At 43.0% G+C, this 18,372-nt stretch overlaps 1 protein-coding gene across 12 annotated transcripts in view; it reads left to right on the forward strand.

Annotated features, from left to right (window-relative positions):
• axdnd1 (axonemal dynein light chain domain containing 1) overlaps window positions 1–18,372 on the forward strand; it is a 162,273-nt gene that overhangs the window by 57,774 nt on the left and 86,127 nt on the right. For all 12 annotated transcript variants that reach the window (XR_009514787.1, XR_009514786.1, XR_009514785.1 and 9 more), the window contains 4 exons: window positions 713–824; window positions 10,967–11,088; window positions 14,601–14,741; window positions 15,585–15,689. Coding sequence is in view for 8 of the 12 variants with exons in the window: in XM_059984538.1 (XP_059840521.1) it covers window positions 713–824; window positions 10,967–11,088; window positions 14,601–14,741; window positions 15,585–15,689 (480 nt within the window). In the remaining 4 variants the exon portion in view is untranslated. The remainder of the gene's footprint in view (window positions 1–712; window positions 825–10,966; window positions 11,089–14,600; window positions 14,742–15,584; window positions 15,690–18,372) is intronic.

Here is an 18,372-nt window from a genome sequence, read left to right on the forward strand (position 1 = left end):
AATGAACAGTAATGGTAATTAGAAATGCAGGGTCGGACTGTCAACCACGCTCCCCACCCCCCCACCAAGCATCACAATATTATATAAAAGATAGCACTATAGAATTTCACATTGAAATCATGAAACGGGAATTTTAAACTTTTAAGTCATTATGCAGGATCTATTGGCTGAGGTTAGCTGGCCGGTGATGTACTGGCATTAGCACTGGACATCGAGCGAATTGTGTTGAGTTAGAATCTGGCCAGCCCCTCGCATGCTTTCCGTTTGTGCTGGGTTGTGCGTTCAGCTAGCAACTCAGCCTCGTAAATGGAAGCGGCAAAAATCCCACTTGATATACCAAAGGGCATGATAAGGAACAACAAATTCGGCTGAGGCAAATTGGAAAATGTGATTAAATAGTATGACAGTGAATAAACAATGCAGGCTTAAGGGAAAAGCTTTGCATATTTTTGCCTGGAACTTGATTCACTTAATTTTTCTGACATGTTAACTGACTAGATAATGGATAGTTCACAGAAACAAAACCTGTATCTGGGAGGAATTGTAACCTATTATAAATCTTCATTTGTTACACTAGTGAACAAATGTTAAACCATTTTATGCTCCATCGCTGGTTTCCCTCATCCTATTGAACAAATGGTTACCACTGCTCAGAGGAAATCTAAACTGCTGTTCAAGCATTTCTTTAATTAGACCATTGTTTTCTTCTCAGGAAACCCAGTGGAAGAGCTGAGGCCATTCAGCTGTCACAAGTGATGGATGATATGTTAGAGAAAGTTGGGTTTAATGAAGATGATAAACAGGAATTAAAAGGCGCAACTCAGGTATTGTGAGAATGGCAGAAACTGTATTTCTATAATAAAGACTCAAATAAAAAACATTATAAGAAGATAAATTTAGGAACTAAATTAGTTATTATTAATTTTATTCGACTAAGTTGGGTCAAAGAATCTTCTTCCATGCTGTATTATGCTTATGATTCTAGCAACTCACATTTTACACAATGATGTGAGCTTCTTGCAGATAAATGCCCCAAGGAACTTCACAAGACTATTATTGAACAAAATTTGACATAGTCACATAGCAAGATATTTACAAAGATATTGAGTTTTATAGTAATATAATAAGAATGTTTATTTTCAATCTAACTTTAGTAGTTTTTCTTATACATAGTCATAATTGACATGAAATTCAGCAACAAGCTAAAGTGGAAATGTCTTGCTGAAGTTTTGGAAGGTTGAAGTGTTAAAGGTTTAAGAGGCAAGTAACTTCAGTTGTACAGGATTGATTCAGTTTATCAGTGATATTTTTAAAATTTGAGCAGGTTTTCTTAATCCCAGCCAACTCTTTCTCCAGTATAAAGCAAAGGTTTGGTTGAAGAAGTAGGTAAAGATGTTCTGAAATAGAGTTTATGAAACACTTTAGTAAAAATTGGCAAGGACTAAGAGAAGATTTCAGCAGCTCATTGCTGAGGTAGCCAAAGATAAAGCTGGAAGTGATGAGCAATTAAAACACGGATGTGCAAAAGAAACCCATAAATTAGCAACTGTGCTGTTCTCTGTATATTAAGAGATTTTTAATGGGCCATTCCTCAGAGATTTCAGATTCCATATCCTCCCGGAAATTTCTCACTTTTACATATAACTCATAATGAATTATTTTAACGGACAAGAATACTTAAGCAAACAATATGTTTACAATATTACTTAAATATTACTGAAACATTAAATACACAACACAACAGATCAATGTGTAATGTCCAGATGACATCAGATGCAATCCCCAAGGTGAGGAGAGCTGTCCAGTTCTGTCCTTAGTGTTTCCCAGTACTCACTTTTGAAAATCTCTGTAGTCCCTCACCAGGACTGCTTATCCAAGAGTAAAACATCAAACTGCCTTGTTTGCGGAGCCCTCAATTTGTCTCGGCCGTTTCTCCTGCATGCTCCTTCTGAGATTGGGTTTGAGGAGATCCAAGTGTGAGTATGACCCAGGCACAGCAGAGCTGGTGAGTTGTCAGCTGTGAAGTGTGCTGCATTCTGATAGGCAAGGAGGAGATTGGTGAGCTTCTGATTCACTGTCATGCTGACACTGCTCACAGTATGTTCTTTGGACTCTGCACATACCTTTCTGCCAAGTCAGTTATAGCTGGGTAGTACGGTGCAGATGTACTATGTCTTATTCCATTAATTTTCAGGAATGACTGAAACTGTTCTGCCACAAACTGTGATTCGTTGTTACTGACTACATGTTCTGGAGCACTAGACCTTGAGAAGATTCCTCTAAACTCATCAGCAGTGTGGAAGGCTGTAGTGGAGGCTATTGGGAACACTTTTGGTGACTTTGTAGCTGCATTCACCACCACATAGAAATGTGTGCCCGTGCATGGTCCGGCAAAATCAACATGATTCCTCTGCCTGGCCAATGCAGGCCATTCTCTGCAATGAAGAAGCACCGCTCTTGGCATCTTCTGGGCATGTTGGTGTGGTGAACTACATATACCTGTCTGGACACGCTGCCTGCTGACTGCTCCTGTGGCTCCTCCCACAGACCCCTGTATAAAGGCGATTGGAGACACTGCTCCTCCCTTAGTCTCCAGAATGCTGTGTGGTCGTTTCTTGCAGCTAATAAAAGCCTATCGTTTGCCTCCCATCTCCGAGAGTTATTGATGGTGCATCAATTTTATTAGCTGCAATTTTAAAACATGGAGAGCATTTTACGACCAGATAAATTGGACATTGATCCTCAAGATCCCGAAGCAGCCATTGCCTTTGAACTCTGGCTTGCATGCTTCCAATCGTACCTGGAAGGGATTCCCATGACTGAGCCTGCTACCATGCGCAGAGTTCTCCTCTCCAGAGTCAGTCCGCGGGTGTACTCCCTTATCAGAGACCTGCCGACCTACCAAGGGACACTGGACACCCTCAAAAGACAGTACCTGCGGCTGGTGAACACCGTCTATGCAAGACATTTCTTAGCGACGCGATGGCAGCAGGCCGGAGAGTTGAGGACTGAGTTTGTCCGGGCCCTACAGACGCTCGTGTGGGCCCGCGACTGCAGGGGACTGACAGCGGAACAGCATGCGGAGCTCCTGGTACGAGACACCTTCGTTACGGGGATCAGGTCAGTGTACGTGCGCCAGCGGCTGCTGGAAAACGCCAATCTTACCTTACAGTCGGCGATCGAGCTGGCCGACATGCTGGAGGCTGCTCTGCACAGTGCTGACACTGTCCAGCCGCGCGATCTCCCACCGGTCCCATGGACGTTGCAGACCCCGCAACCTGCCAGCAAATCGACCACGGCTGCTGCCAGTCGCAAGTCCGTGCAGTGTTACTTCTGTGGACTCGAAAAGCACCCCTGAAAATGCTGCTCGGCCCGTGAAGCTACCTGCTCCAGCTGCGGAAAGAAGGGCCACTTTGCTAAGCTCTGTAAATCTAAACCACGAGCGGGGTCCAGCAGCGCTGCGTGTGAGGCATGGGGGTGGCCATCTTGGTCACTGCCATCTTGCCTGCCTGTCTCATGCGAGGCATGGGGGTGGCCATCTTGGTCGCTGCCATCTTGCCTGCCTGTCTCGTGTGAGGCATGGGGGTGGCTATCTTGGTCGCTGCCATCTTGCCTGCCTGTCTCGTGTGAGGCATGGGGGTGGCCATCTTGGTCGCTGCCATCTCGTGCGAGGCATGGGGGCGGCCAGCTTTGTTGGCACCACCTTGCCCCACCTCCGACCCGCTGGTGCTTACCGGACACCAAGACGGCGGTTCAACTCTGGCCTCCATAACCCTCGACCAAAGTGCTCCACACCAGCTTGCAAGGTCAATGATGGACATCCTGGTGGAGGGGCACAGGACTAGCTGCCTGTTTGACACAGGCAGCACTGAGAGTTTTATTCACCCGGACACAGTGCAACTCTGCGGACTCGTGACACAGCCGGTAAGCCAGAGGGTCACCATGGCTTCTGGGTCGGATTCCACAGACATCCACTGGGTTGTGTAGCGACATTGGTGGTGCAGGGCACAGAATATCGGAACTTTGTGCTACTGGTCATGCCTCAACTGTGCGCCCCTGTGCTATTGGGGCTCGACTTCCAGAGCCACCTGAAAAATGTGACAATGGAGTATGACGGGCCCCTCCCACCAATCACCGTCAGAAATCCTCAGTTTTGTGGGGCTTCGTCATATACCCCGCTACTGACCACACACATATACACACACACCGACCTGCACATCCAACCCAGCACCATGCCAACAGCCGCGCTACTGACACCACTTGCAGCCTCTCCACCCTCAAGATCCCTCCCCCACCGCTGTTCGCCAACCTGACCCCCGACTGTAAACCTGTGGCAACTAAAAACAGGAGGTACAGCGCGGGGGACAGGGCCTTCACTAAGTCGGAGGTGCAGCGGCTGCTTAGGGAAGGGATCATTGAGCCAAGCACGTCCTTGGAGGGCCCAGGTGGTTGTTGTTCAGATAGGGCAGAAAAATAGGATGGTTGTGGACTATAGTCAAACCATCAATAGGTTTACGCAGCTTGACGCGTACCCCCTACCCCGCATCATGGATATGGTCAATCAGATAGCTCAGTACAAGGTGTACTCGACCATAGACCTGAAATCTGCTTACCATCAGCTCCCCATCCGCCCGGAGGACCGCCCCTACACCGCCTTTGAGGCGGGCGGCAGGCTCTATCACTTCCTGCGCGCCCCTTTGGTGTCACGAATGTTGTCTAAGTCTTCCATAGGGAAATGGACCGGATGGTGGACCAGTGCCAACTGAAAGCCACATTCTCATATCTGGATAACATCACCATCTGCGGTCACGACTGGCAGGATCACACCAACCTCCATCGATTTTTCCAAGTGGCCAAAGCTCTTAACCTTACCTATAACAGGGACAAGTGTGTGTTTGGAACCACCCGACTTGCTCTTCTTGGGTATGTCGTGGAGAACGGGGTCATTGGCCCTGATCCCGACCGTATGTGCCCCCTGTTGGAACTCCCTCTTCCCACCACCCTTAGAGCCCTCAAAAGGTGCCTGGGCTTCTTTTCCTATTACGCCCAATGGGTCCCTCACTACGCAGACAAGGCCCACCCCCGGGTCAAGTCCACCACATTTCCCCTCTCAGCTGAGGCCCGTGCGGCCTTCAGCCGCATTAAAGGGGACATTGCCAAAGCAACGATGCATGCGGTGGACGAGACCATTCCCTTCCTAGTAGAGAGTGACGCCTCCGACTTCACGCTGGCTGCTACCCTCAATCAGGCAGGCGGGCCAGTAGCATTCTTCTTTCATACCCTTCAAGGCCCTGAAATTCGGCACTCCGCGGTGGAGAAAGAAGCCCAGGCCATAGTGGAAGCTATTAGGCACTGGAGGCACTATCTCGCCGGCAAAAGATTCACCTTGCTGACCGACCAGCGCTCAGTTGTGTTCATGTTCAGCAACCAACAGCGGGGCAAAATCAAAAATGATAAAATTTTGCGGTGGAGAATAGAACTCTCCACCTACACCTATGATATCCTGTACTGGCCTGGAAGGCTCAATGAGCCCCCCGATGCCCTATCCCGGGGAACGTGTGCCAGCGTGCAGCTCGACCGCTATACGCCCTCCATGCAGATCTTTGCCACCCGGGGGTCACCCGATTTTACCATTTTGTGAAAGCCCGGAACCTGCCTTACTCCCTTGAGGTCATCAGGATGATGACCAGGGACTGCCAAGTCTGCGATGAGTGCAAATCGCACTTCTAGCGTCCTGAAAAGGCACAACTTATCAAGGCCACCCGCCCCTTTGAGCGACTGAATGTCGACTTTAAGGGCCCCCCTTCCTTCCACTGACCGCAATGTTTACTTTCTCAACATAATCGACGAGTACTCGCGGTTCCCCTTTGCCATCCCCTGCCCCGACACCACTGCCACGTCCGTCATAAAAGCCCTGCACCAGCTCTTCACTCTGTTTGGATATCCCTGCTATATCCACAGTGATAGAGGGTCCTCCTTTATGAGTGACGAGCTGCGCCAGTACCTGCTGGCTAGGGGTATTGCTACTATTAGGACCACAAGCTACAATCCCCAGGGGAATGGACAGGTGGAGAGGGAGAATGCCACACTCTTAGCCCTTAAGTCAAAGGGATTGCTGGTCTCTCGATGGCAGGAGGTCCTCCCCTAGGTGCTCCACTCCATCCGTGCCCTGTTATGCACGTCCACCAATGCCACCCCTCATGAGCGACTCTTTTCTTTTCCCAGGAAGTCTGCCACTGGGACCACCCTACCGGATTGGCTGACGCCCCCAGGGCCAGTTCTGCTCCGGAAACATGTGAAGAGCAATAAATACTCCCCGCTGGTTGAGAGGGTTCACTTTCTACATGCGAACCCCCAGTATGCCTACGTGGTCTTACCTGATGGGTGGGAGGACACGGTCTCTGTCTGCGACCTGGTGCCCGCAGGAGCACCAGACCCCTACCCCGAACACTCCACGGTGACTATGAACCCCGTACCCACTGATGTATATACCCACGAGACACCGCGCACACCGAGCTCTACACAGACTCCTCACGACACTCCCACACCAGGCGCCTCGCACACGCATGAGGGATCACTGACGCCTAGTGGGCTGACACCTCAAGTCAGGCCGGAACCAGCATAACCACTGTCTCCGGTGCAATCACCACCGGCACCTGTGCAATCACCACCGGTGCTACGTAGATCGCAGCGACAGATTCGACCGCCCGATAGACTTAACCTGTAAATATACTTGTAAGAAACTTCGTCCCATGGGGACTCTCTTTTAAAACGAAGGGAAGGGGGGTGAATGTGGTGAACTACATACACCTGTCTGGACACGCCCCTCTGCTGACTGCTCCTGTGGCTCCTCCCACAGACCCCTGTATAAAGGCGATTGGAGGCACTGCTCCTCCCTCAGTCTCCAGGATGTTGTGTGGTGGTCTCTTGCAGATAATAAAAGCCTATCGTTCGCCTCCCGTCTCCGAGAGTTATTGATGGTGCATCAGTTGGCATCCTGAACACTGCACTACAAGTTGATCAATCTGATCGATCCCAGGTCACCAGACAAAGCCTTGAGCCAACCCTTTCATTTTGAACACGCAGTTGACCAGCAGGTACAATAGCTCCTCCAACACTTTAGCTCTCAGATTGGATGGTACTACAACTCTCAAGTCCCACATAAGGCAACCCCGATCAAAGGCAATTTCATGGTGATGCTGGTAAAAACGGAGAAACTGGAATTTCTGCTGCACCTTTCTGCCACTTTGGGTAGCCATTTACACCTGAGACAGTGTGGGAACTTTGCTGCCTTCCCTTTGGATCATCTCTGCTGTAATAGGGAAACTTTCAACTTACATTCAGAATAATACGTCAAGAGGAGTGTCCTCTTTTGTAAATTTTTCAGGCATTTCATTTACTCAGGGTAAACAGGACAATCCATCAGCATTTCCATGATGAATTGTCTTCTTGAATTCGATCTTGTAATTGTGTCCTTCAAGAAACAGAGCCCATCTCTGATTTGTGCTTCTGCTGTTAGTGGAACACCCTTCTGTGGATTGAAAATGGACACTAGTGGTGAGGGTAAACTCTCCCCCATATAAGTACTTGTTGAAACGTATAACACTGCAAACCTCTCTGTAATTTCTCTCTGCAGTAGTAAGGGAGCACAATGCAAAGGCTATGGGGTGTTCAATTCCATCTCTCACAGCATTTGACATGACTGCACCTGTACTGTAAAGCGAGGCATCACAGGGAAACTTCACTGGACAATACGGATCATAATGTGTGAGTACAGTGTCTGATGTCACCATTTCCTTTGCCTTTTGGAAAGCCGTCTCACGCTGCTTTGTCCATTGCCATTTCTTCCTAGCCTGTAGTCATGAGTTTAAGGGGTGGAGCTCAGTAGCCAGGTTAGGCAGGAACCTGTTAGAGTAATTGACAAATCCTATAAAGGACCAGAACTGTGACAGGACCTTTGGCCTCAGGGCATCCACCACTGCTTGAATATTCTCAGCACACTTGTGTAATTCTTGTGCGTTAATGGTGTAACCATAGTATGTGAAGCTTGGTTTAAAGAGTTCACACTTCTTGCATCATGCTCTGAGTCCATAATGTTCTAATCTTTTTTAACACAATCTTGAGATTTTGGAGATGTTCGTTGTCATCCTCACCATTAACAATGATGACATCCAGGTAACACTGACTGCCTGGCAGACCTGCAGCACCTGGTCCATAACTTTATGCCAGAATGCAGGTGCAGATGCTACTCCAAAAATATGCCTATTATAGTGATAAAGCCCCTTTATGGTGATAACCACTTTGGACTCTTCTTCCATCTCAATCTGTAGGTAGGCCTCAGTTGTGCCCACTTTACTGAAGTATTTTCCTCCAGAAAGGTTTGTGAAGATGTCCTCTCTCTGGGCAGAGGATATTGATCTACTTCTATTATTGGGTTGATGGATTAACTTAAATTTGATCTACTTTCATTATTGGGTTGTTGGATGATCTTAAGTTTGCAACAGGTCCTGACAGATCTATTTCTCTTGATTATTGGGACCACTGGCATTGTCCATAGACTCCACTCAACCTTGGCAAGAATTCCTTCACTCTGCATGCAATCTAGCTCACTGGCTACTTTATCATGGGTGATATAAGGAACCATACGGCATTTGTAAAACTTGGATGTGGCATTTTCAATTAACACTCTTTTATCCTTGATATGTTTGAGTTTTTCAATGCCATTCCTCAACACTGCTGTAGCGTCATCAAGTACATTAATTCATTTCACTTTCAGTTTATACTATAGCAAGAGGTGTGGCGTGCAACTGGTGGATGGATCTCCACTCAAGCTATAGTTGTCTCAGCCAATCATGTCCCCACAATGCTGGCCCTCTTGTTTTTACCACATTTAAGCCCAATGTGGCTTGTTGGTTGTTATATTCCACTGTTACGAATGTCTTTCCCACAGGAGTTGACTTTCCTCCAGTATAAGTTCTTAGTTCGATATCTGCAGGTTTCAGTTTCTGGAATAACTCATTTTGTGAAATAACTAAGACAGCTGAGCTAGTGTCCAATTCCATTTTAATTAATTTGCTGTTCACTTGTGGAGTAAGCCTTATTGCTTGTCTCTTGCTAATATTCACGTTGTAAATCCCAAGGCTTCCCAGTGCTGTGTCACCCTCATCGTTATCAGATTTTTCATCAACAGCATGCAGATTAGTGTTCTTTTTGAAACTGCAACTTCACTTTTTCATTTATTTTTGTATGCCCATCATGCCCTTTGTGTATGTCCTACTTCGATGCATTTTCTGCAAGTTTCACCTTTAAACCTGAGAACCTTTGCACGTGTCAGGAGCCCCTGCCACAATGGTACCCCAATTTGTCTTGCCTGGGAGATCTCTTTAAATCTCTTTAAACATTGCAATTCTGTACACGTTCACTTTCATTCCTGACTGCAACTTATTTGACTCTATGCCTGCAGTTTCTATTGATACACTGATTGCAACTGTTCTTTTAAATATGAATACTTCAGTTAGCAGTTGTTTCTGAATACTTTCTTGTAAGATTCCAATGCATCATCAAGCCTTCACTGAACTGAGAATGCTCAGACAAGCTGTTCGATTCAGCCACGTACTTTGTAATCAACTCCCCCCCTTTTGATTCTGCTTATGAAAACTGAAGCATTCTGCAATCAATTATTTAATTGAACAAGAATGCTTAATCAAACAATTTCCAAATTAATTGAAATATTAAATGCACATTATTCTTCATATAAAGATGAAGTTTTATTTATATCATTGCTAAGGATCATCAAATAGACTAGATTTAGAGAATAATTTAATTGCAATTAAATTATTAAGAAAAAACAATGAAAATATAAAAAGAGCAATTTAAAATGCCTTGACTGCTTATAACTAACATGTATGTGGGGTAGAAATTCATTCAGGTGCTTGTGCTAAATGCAAATTATATTGGCAGCAGGCTTAATGGAGCAGAGGGACTCCGGAGTACAAGTATATGCAGTGGTTTGTTGAAAGTGGCATCACAAGTAGACAGGGGTGTGAAAAGGGCATTTAGGATGCTGGCTTTCATTAGCTAGGCAACTGAGTATGGGAACTGGGACGTTATATTGCTGTTGTATTATGTTGCTGTGTACAGATTTGGTCACCCCTGTTATCGGAAAGATGTAGTTGAGCTGGAAAGAGCGCAGAAAAGATTTACAAAGATATTGCTAGGACTAGAGAGCCTGAATTATAGGAAGAGGTTGGCCAAGTTGGGTCTTTTTTTGTTGGAACTTAGGATAATAAGGGAGATATCTCTTTAACATTGCAATTCTGTACACGCTTACTTTCATTCCTGACTGCAACTTAATTGAGCCTATGTCTGCAGTTTCTATTGATGCACTGATTTCAACTGTTGTTTTAAATGTGAGTACTTCAGTTAGTAGTTGTGGAAAAGTTTGAAGTTATGAGAGGTATGGATATGATGGGTAGTAACAATCATTTCCACAGGATAGGGGAATCTTAAATAACTGGGCATATTTTTTGGGAGAGAGGGGAAAGATATAAAAGGGATCTGGGGGACAACAAAAGGTGGTGAATATATGGAACAAGCTACCAGAAGAAGTGATTGGGGCAGATACAGTGATATCGTTTGAGAAACACTTGCCGGGATGTGGGCCGAGCACAGGAAATTGGGATGAGCTGGGTGGGCACCATAATCAGCATGGACGTGTTGGGAAGAAAGATCCATATACATGCTGTACTGTTCAATGACTCCAGAATCCTACCCGATTCTGACTGTTGCTTCTATTGACTTTGGCGTGAAGCAAAAAGAAAATCTACTACACCTTTGTGATTGTTGAAATAAAATATTAATTAAGACTGTAAGATCAAAGGCTCTTGCAGCAGTTAACAAATTGAACAGCATCATCATACTTACCATCTGTTTATCTCTCTTTCAACTGTGCTTTTTATTTGCATAGATCCATCATTTGCTGGACCTGGTGAAAAAGGAGCAAGACATTTATAATCTTGTGTTCCATGAGCTTATTCGTCAGATTAGTGTGGATTGTGGGGAACGAGGAGAGCTTCTTGCCAAAATCAGGTCTGTTTTGCAACCTAGAAGTAATTTGCCACGTGGTAAATAAAGTTAGCAGATGATGTTACTTCTGGGCCGGAGATGCGAACAAAAATGTCCAATTTTGTTTTTTGTAGCATTGGAACATTATTGGTAATGCATAAACAAGTATTCAAATTTCAGATATAGTGATGCAGAAATAAGATGAAGAAAGGAAAGGAAAGGCAGCAGGTCCTGATGAATTAGCAATAGAACAAATTATCACCCTTGAAGATTATGGAATTGAAAAACTTACTGATTTAATCAATGACATTTATGAGACTGGAATAATACCAGAAGAGATGAAAAATCAGTACATATCACTCTTCCTAAGAAACCTGGAACAATAGAATGTGAATTACATCGGACCGTAAGTTTAATGAGTCATATAACCAAGACACTTCTAAGAATTTTGATGACAAGAGCTAGAAGTAAGATACAAGCTGAAATAGGTAAAGAACAATGTGGTTTTGTGAAAGACAAAGGTACAAAAAATGCGATATTGATGTTAACGATACTATCAGAACGAGCTATTCAAGTGCAAAAAGATTTGTTTGTTTTATCGACTACACAAAAGCATTTGATAAAGTGAAGCACAATAAGTTATTTGAAATATTTAGATTTAGATTTGGAAGACCTCTGTCTAATCAGAAATCTATACTGGGAACAAACAGTGACTATAACAATAGATGGAGATGTAAGTCAGTTTACGAAAATCAAGAGAGGCGTTAGACAAGGGTGTGTTTTCTCCTTGATTTGTTTAATGTGTATAGTGTAACAATATTACAAAAAAATAAGAGACATCTTGGGAATCAAAGTTGACAGTGCAAACATCGGTAATTTCAGATATGCAGATGACACTGTGATAATTGCAAGTATGGAGGAAGAAATACAAAACTTAATTGGTATAGTTGTTGAAAAAAGTGCAAAAATGGGTCTATCTATCAATTGCAAACAGACAGAACGTATGGTGATATCCAAAAAGAAGGAGAATCCTATCTGAAGGCTGAGAATAAATGGGGAAGGCACAAACCAAGTACAGAACTTTTGCTACTTAGGAAGCTGGGTGACATCAGATGGCAGGTGCGACATGGACATCAAAAGAAGGGTAGGGATGGCAAAAAACACCTTTATGAGAATGAAGAGTCTACTGACCAATGCTAAACTAGGCATGACAACCCACCTCAGAGTACTGAAATGTTACGTTTATCCAGTTATGTTATACGGTTCAGAATGTTGGACAATATCTAGTAACATGAGGAAACGAATTGAAGCAGCAGAGACTGGTTTTTGAGGAGGATGCAAAGAATATCATGGACGAAACAAATATCTAATGATGTCATGAACAGAGCAAGCACAAAAAGAGAAATAATGTATGAGATCGTGAAAAGGCAACGTGACTTCATTGGACATGTGATTAGGAAAGAGGAGTTAGAATGCACGGTAATTATGGGAAAGATTGAATGGAAGAAAGCAAGAGGAAGGCAAAGACAAATGATGATGGAGACAGCAGCCAGAGAAATGGAAATGAATACTAATGAATTGATCCACTTGACCCAAAACAGGAGTGTGTGGGCCATGGCAGTCAAAGCTCAAACTGACATGGCACCTGATGATGATGCATTGTAATGTATAAATTATGCTGAACATTTTCCCTTGAAGTATTAGCATCAAATTTAATATGGGTTAAAGCATGCTGTTGCTCAGATGGGATTTCTCCTTATAATGAAGAAATAAGTGAAGTAGAATTAAATAATTTTGATGGCATGACATTGTTTTTGTACTGGACAAAACCAGCTAGGTAGTATAAATGCAAAGTCCTACACACAGTCTTGTTATTCTGAGTTTGGGCCCAACTGCAATGTTAACTGTGCCCTTTGTGGAAAAACAGTTTACTTTTCTTAAACACGGAGATTCTGCAGATGCTGGACGTCCATGGCAACACACACAAAATGCTAGAGGAATTCAGCAGGTCAGGCAGTATCTGTGGAAGTGAATAAACAGTCAATGTTTCAGGCTGAGACCCATATTCAGGATTGGAAAGGAAAGGGGGATGATGCCAGAATAAGTAGGTGCGGGGATGGGATGGAGAACGAGCTTAAAAAGTGACAGATGAAGTCGGGAGGATGGGGGTGAGGGATTTAGTAATAGTTGGGAGGTGGAAGGTGGAAAAGGCAACTGCTGGAGAAGAAAGAAACTGATAGGAGAGGAGAGAGAACCATGGAAGAAAGGGGAGGAGGAGGGGTGCCGGGGGAGGTGAAATGGGAATGGGGAGCAATCTATGTTCATGGCATCATGTTGGAGGCTTCCTAGACAGGATGTGAGGTGTTGCTCCTCCAACCTGGAGGGGTTTCTTCATTGTGGCAGAAGAGGAAATCATGGACTGACATGTCAGAACAGGAATGGGGATAGGAATTAAAATAGTCGGCTGCCAGTTGGCCTCCATCCGCCAAATGGAGTGGAGGTGCTCAACAAAGTTGACCCCAATCTATCGGTAATAGTAGATAACCCCACCAGATTCGCAAGTGAAGGACTGTTCAGGGCCCTGAATTGAGGTGAGGGAGGAAGTGTATGAGCAGGTGCAGCACTTCAGCCGTTTGCAGGGAGAAGGGCCAGGTGGAAGGTTTGTGGGGAGGGATGAATGGACAAGGGAATCATGGAATGAGCGATCTCTGTGAAAAGCACGGTTTGGATGAGGTAAAAATATGTCTGGTGGTAGGGTCCTGATGAAGATGTGGAGAATGAAGTGTTGGATACAGAGGCTCATGGGGAGGTAGGTAAGGACAAGAGGAACTCTATCCCTGTTAAGGTGATGGGAAAATGGAATTGGTGTGGATGTCCGGGAAATGGAGGAGATTGTGGGTGAGTGCACCATCAACGGTGGTGAAAGGGAAGCATTGTTCTTTGAAGGAGAAGGACGTCTCTGATGTGCTGCAATGGAAAGCCTCATCTTGAGAGCAGATGCAGTTGAGATGAAGGATGCATGTCTGTTGTCTACTTGGACTGCAGCTTCTCTATTAATGCAATGCTACATTCGTCATTCAGTTATCTTTTTTTTATCACTTTATTGCAATTTTAAATGGCATGATCTGTTTAGATATCCAACAAAACAAAAAGCTTTTCTCTGTATCTCAGTATCCGTGACAATACTAAACCAAGATTACTTCTCAAACTTGCAAATATTGCCACTATTTCAATTTGGAATCTTAACTCTTGCTTAGCATTCACTAATGAATTGAAATATTACAAAGATATAGACTGATTACCCAGGAGGAAAGTATGAATGACTTTAGGATGCAATGCTCAAAGAACTGACAACATAGCATTCATCCAAGACTTGTGATTGGAAATATCAAGAGAGATTGCAAAGAAGAAGGAAAAATAAATTAAAAGTAAATGATGGGGAAAACCTTTTTAGAAATTGTATGATTTTGATTTTTTCTAGTAATGATTTTTTAAAGTATGATTTTAGAAGTAACATTTTGCCTGCCTCTTCACAGAGAGAGGTATGTAAGCTTATTGGACCACATTCCACGCCATCTAATTAGTATGCACAATGAAATCATGATGCAACGGTTGTTGGACAAGCAACTTGTTTTGGAGCTGTTTCTTTTCCAAAATGCTGTTGAGAAACTTAACAGGTAATTATTTTAATCAATGAATCTATCCAAAAATTTTGCTTTTATTGAAATGACAGGAGTAAGGGCTTTTCAAATGAACTACTAATTTCCAAATTGTAAAGAACTGATGGGTGGTTATGACAAAACAAATAAATGCAGTACATTTGATGCTCAAAATATTGGGTGTTTTTATTATTTAAACTCCTTGCACAGAATCACAGAAAATAAGTAATCCCAAGCATGACCTTTAGTTGATTTTATTAGTTTCTGTGAACCAGGGTCATTTGGACTCATGGATTGTAAAATGGTGAAATTAGCCAGGGTTTGAACTCCAGGCCTGTAGATGTTAAGAGAGGGCCAAAACTGGACTCCATTGTGATTTTCCTGCCAGATATTTGAAGAACATTTCCATTTACATACATTATAACATGTATAAGCATCTTGAGTGCAATCCACTAGAGAGCAATAGCCAAAAGGAGTCTGTGCCTGCGGGATGTGAAGAAAGGGGAGAAGGCTGGCAGATAAGCAATAAGAAAGATTAAGAAACACTCAGATTCTATAGCTAAGATGCAGTCATATTACTGTGGAAAAGGAGCTTTCTTCAGAAGAGATACTAAGTGCTGATCAATTGTAGATTATCATAAATCCGGACGTTGTGTTACCATTGAGAGTTCTTTGCTATTGATGGTCCAACAATGCCCAATGAATTTTGATATTACAGAGAAGTCTATAGATGATAATGTCCTTTTAAGAACTGACTGCAAAGATTGCATATTTTTGGCTACATGCTGGAGCCATGAGAATGTAATAACAGCATTTTAAGATAACAATGTAATTTCTCACTCTCTTGTCACTTACTCCTAGTGAACTTGGTGAACTTCGAGAACGTGACCGCAAGGCAACAAAGATGATAGCAAAGACACAGGAGGAGCTAAGTAATGCATTGATTGAAGCCCATAAAAATGCCAAGTGAGTCTTCAGTGATCTGACATAAATACTCATATACTTGGTAGATATGCAGCAAGAACCATGCTTTGCTGCAAACTGGAAAATGGGAATTTAGTAAGGAAAACTGAGTTTCAGTGAGACAAGATATGCCTCCACGCTTCAGAAGCATTAAGGTAGAAGTAAACATTATTGTGGAAATTTGAGTAAGGAGCCTTATTGATGGAAGGAAGGCAGAGTTGGAAACAGCCCTAGTTCTCTGGATCCCAACAACAGAGTGCCTCGGTTTGGAGAAAAACTATTGGTGGCAAGGATGTGGAACTTATTGCAGGTGTGAAGAACAGAGAATGTGTTATGTTTTATCACTTCAAAACACCAAACTAATTGAAAGGAAATGTGAGTCTAGCTTCACGTTTACTTTAACTGAAGTGCCCACGCATCACATGATAGTGTGATGATGTACGCAATTCACTTATTTTTACATATAACCATAATGAATTATATAAACAACAAAGAATGTTAATCAAACAATACATTTACAAGATTACTGAAATATTACCAAAATATTAAATACATAACACTCCTCCGTGCTTAGCTATACACTCCAACTCAATATAGAATGCATCTCAATTATACACAGGATACTATATAATACAACTACTATATAGACATCCAGGGCTGGATTAAGCTAGTGCGGGGCCTGTAGCATATGCTATAAAGGGGCCCTAAATTTAAAAAATGCACATAAGTATTAAAACATTAACTATTTAATTGCATTATAAATTAATTCAATTTTTTCATTTGCTATACAGCCAGATAATACGACAGATGTCTGGCACTTCTGTAATAGTATTACTTACATGTAGGTATCAATGTCAAATGTCAAAAGTAACAAAGCTACAAGTTAAAAGTTATATTTTCTAGATTTAGCATGAGCAAATTTGTTGATATTGGAAATGTCTATTTCACGCAGAAGTTTATGTTCAATGCTCATTAAAGTGAGATCGTTCAATCTGCTTTGACCCATGGTGCTCCTTAATTCATTTTTAGTCCTTTTCAGTTTTGAAAATGAGCGTTCTCCACTGCAGTTGGCAACCATGAGTGACAAATAGATGCTCAAGGCATTTTCTATATTTGGAAAACATGACTCCAAAGAATTGTCAGTTATCAAACAGTACAACTATAACTCTCCTGATGAAGGGTTTCAGACTGAAACATTGTCACTACCTCCTCCCATAGATGCTGTCTGGCCTGCTGAGTTCTGCCAGCATTTTGTGTTTTTACAACTGTAACTCTACAAGGTCTTGTTTGGTGCCAATATGAGAAGCAAGATCAGTTTTCAACAGTTCAGTAAACTGCACAAATTCTTCATCAAGACTTTCTTCCAAGTCTTTTGGATATGATTTAATAAGATTTGATGACCTTTTTACAGCTCTTCAGGTGTAAACGACGATAACTGATGAAAGAATCCAAAAACACCATTCACTTTTAGATAAGCTTTCTGCCCTTTTGACAGGGCAGAAAGCAAGCTGTCAATAATGGCAAGAAATGTTCGGTTTTTAAACTTCTGAGAAGGCGTTTGAGATTCAACAAGTGGATCAAGAGTTTGGGAACCACTGAAATCATCGTACGCGTGATTTTGCTTGTGTTTTCTTTGAGCTTGCTGTTGATAATCATCACACTTAGTCAGATCCTTGGCTTTCTGCTCAACGTCTGAAAAAGTAGACCACATAGCTTAAATATATCCATGCAGGGATTCAAAGAGGCAACAAGCTGTGTTCAAGTCTTGGCCAGAAGACTGCAAAGAAGCACTGGTCATTTGAAAACACTGTAATACTTGATCCCACAATATGACCATTATTCCTGTTTCCAACTTCATCATGGTTGAAAGTAGTCCACGAGCCTGTTGTCGACACTCTGCCTTCTGATCATTGTTAATTGAAATGTCATCCAGGATTTGTTTTATTGCAGAAAAGCTGTGTAAAAGTGCTTTTGTTGCATCTGCATGAGCTGGCCACCTGGTATCTGACATTCCTTTCACAATGGGCAAATGAGCACCACCATCAGATAATGCAGCAGAAAGGAGATCCCACTGATAAGTAGAAGCAGAAAAAATGTGTACAGGCTTTCTACAGATTGAAAGAAAATTAATGCTTCTTGACAACATTCAGCAGCACATTTTCCAACCAAATTTAGTGAATGTGCAGAACATGGAATGTAATCCGCAAACTCATTCAGCTCTTTAATTCGTGCTTGTAAGCCACTATACTTGCCACTCAAGTTGCTGGCATTGTCATAACTTTGACCATGGCAGTCTTTTATATGTTTTTCAATGTCATCTTCCTTTAAAAAGTTAAGTAAACTTTGAGTGAGCAGTTCAGCACTATGACCTTCCATATCCAAAAACTTCACAAATCTTTCAACTGGTCCAGATGGCAAAACACAGCGCACAGTCAAAGTCAGCTGGTCCAGATTAGATATATCTGGAGTAGAATCCAATGAAACAGAATAATATTCGTATTTCTTCACTTCACTGATAATGTGATCCAGTATGCTGGATCCAATCAGATTGATGAATTCCTCACATGTTGTTTTAGATAGGTATGATTTATGTCCCCCTCCTTTGTTTGCATGAGCATTCATATGCTCTGCCAGGAAAGGCTCAAACTTGGCCAGTAATTCTAACAACCCCAAGTAATTTCCATTA

Source organism: Hypanus sabinus, chromosome 11, assembly GCF_030144855.1.
Source record: "Hypanus sabinus isolate sHypSab1 chromosome 11, sHypSab1.hap1, whole genome shotgun sequence".
Lineage (NCBI taxonomy): Eukaryota > Metazoa > Chordata > Chondrichthyes > Myliobatiformes > Dasyatidae > Hypanus > Hypanus sabinus.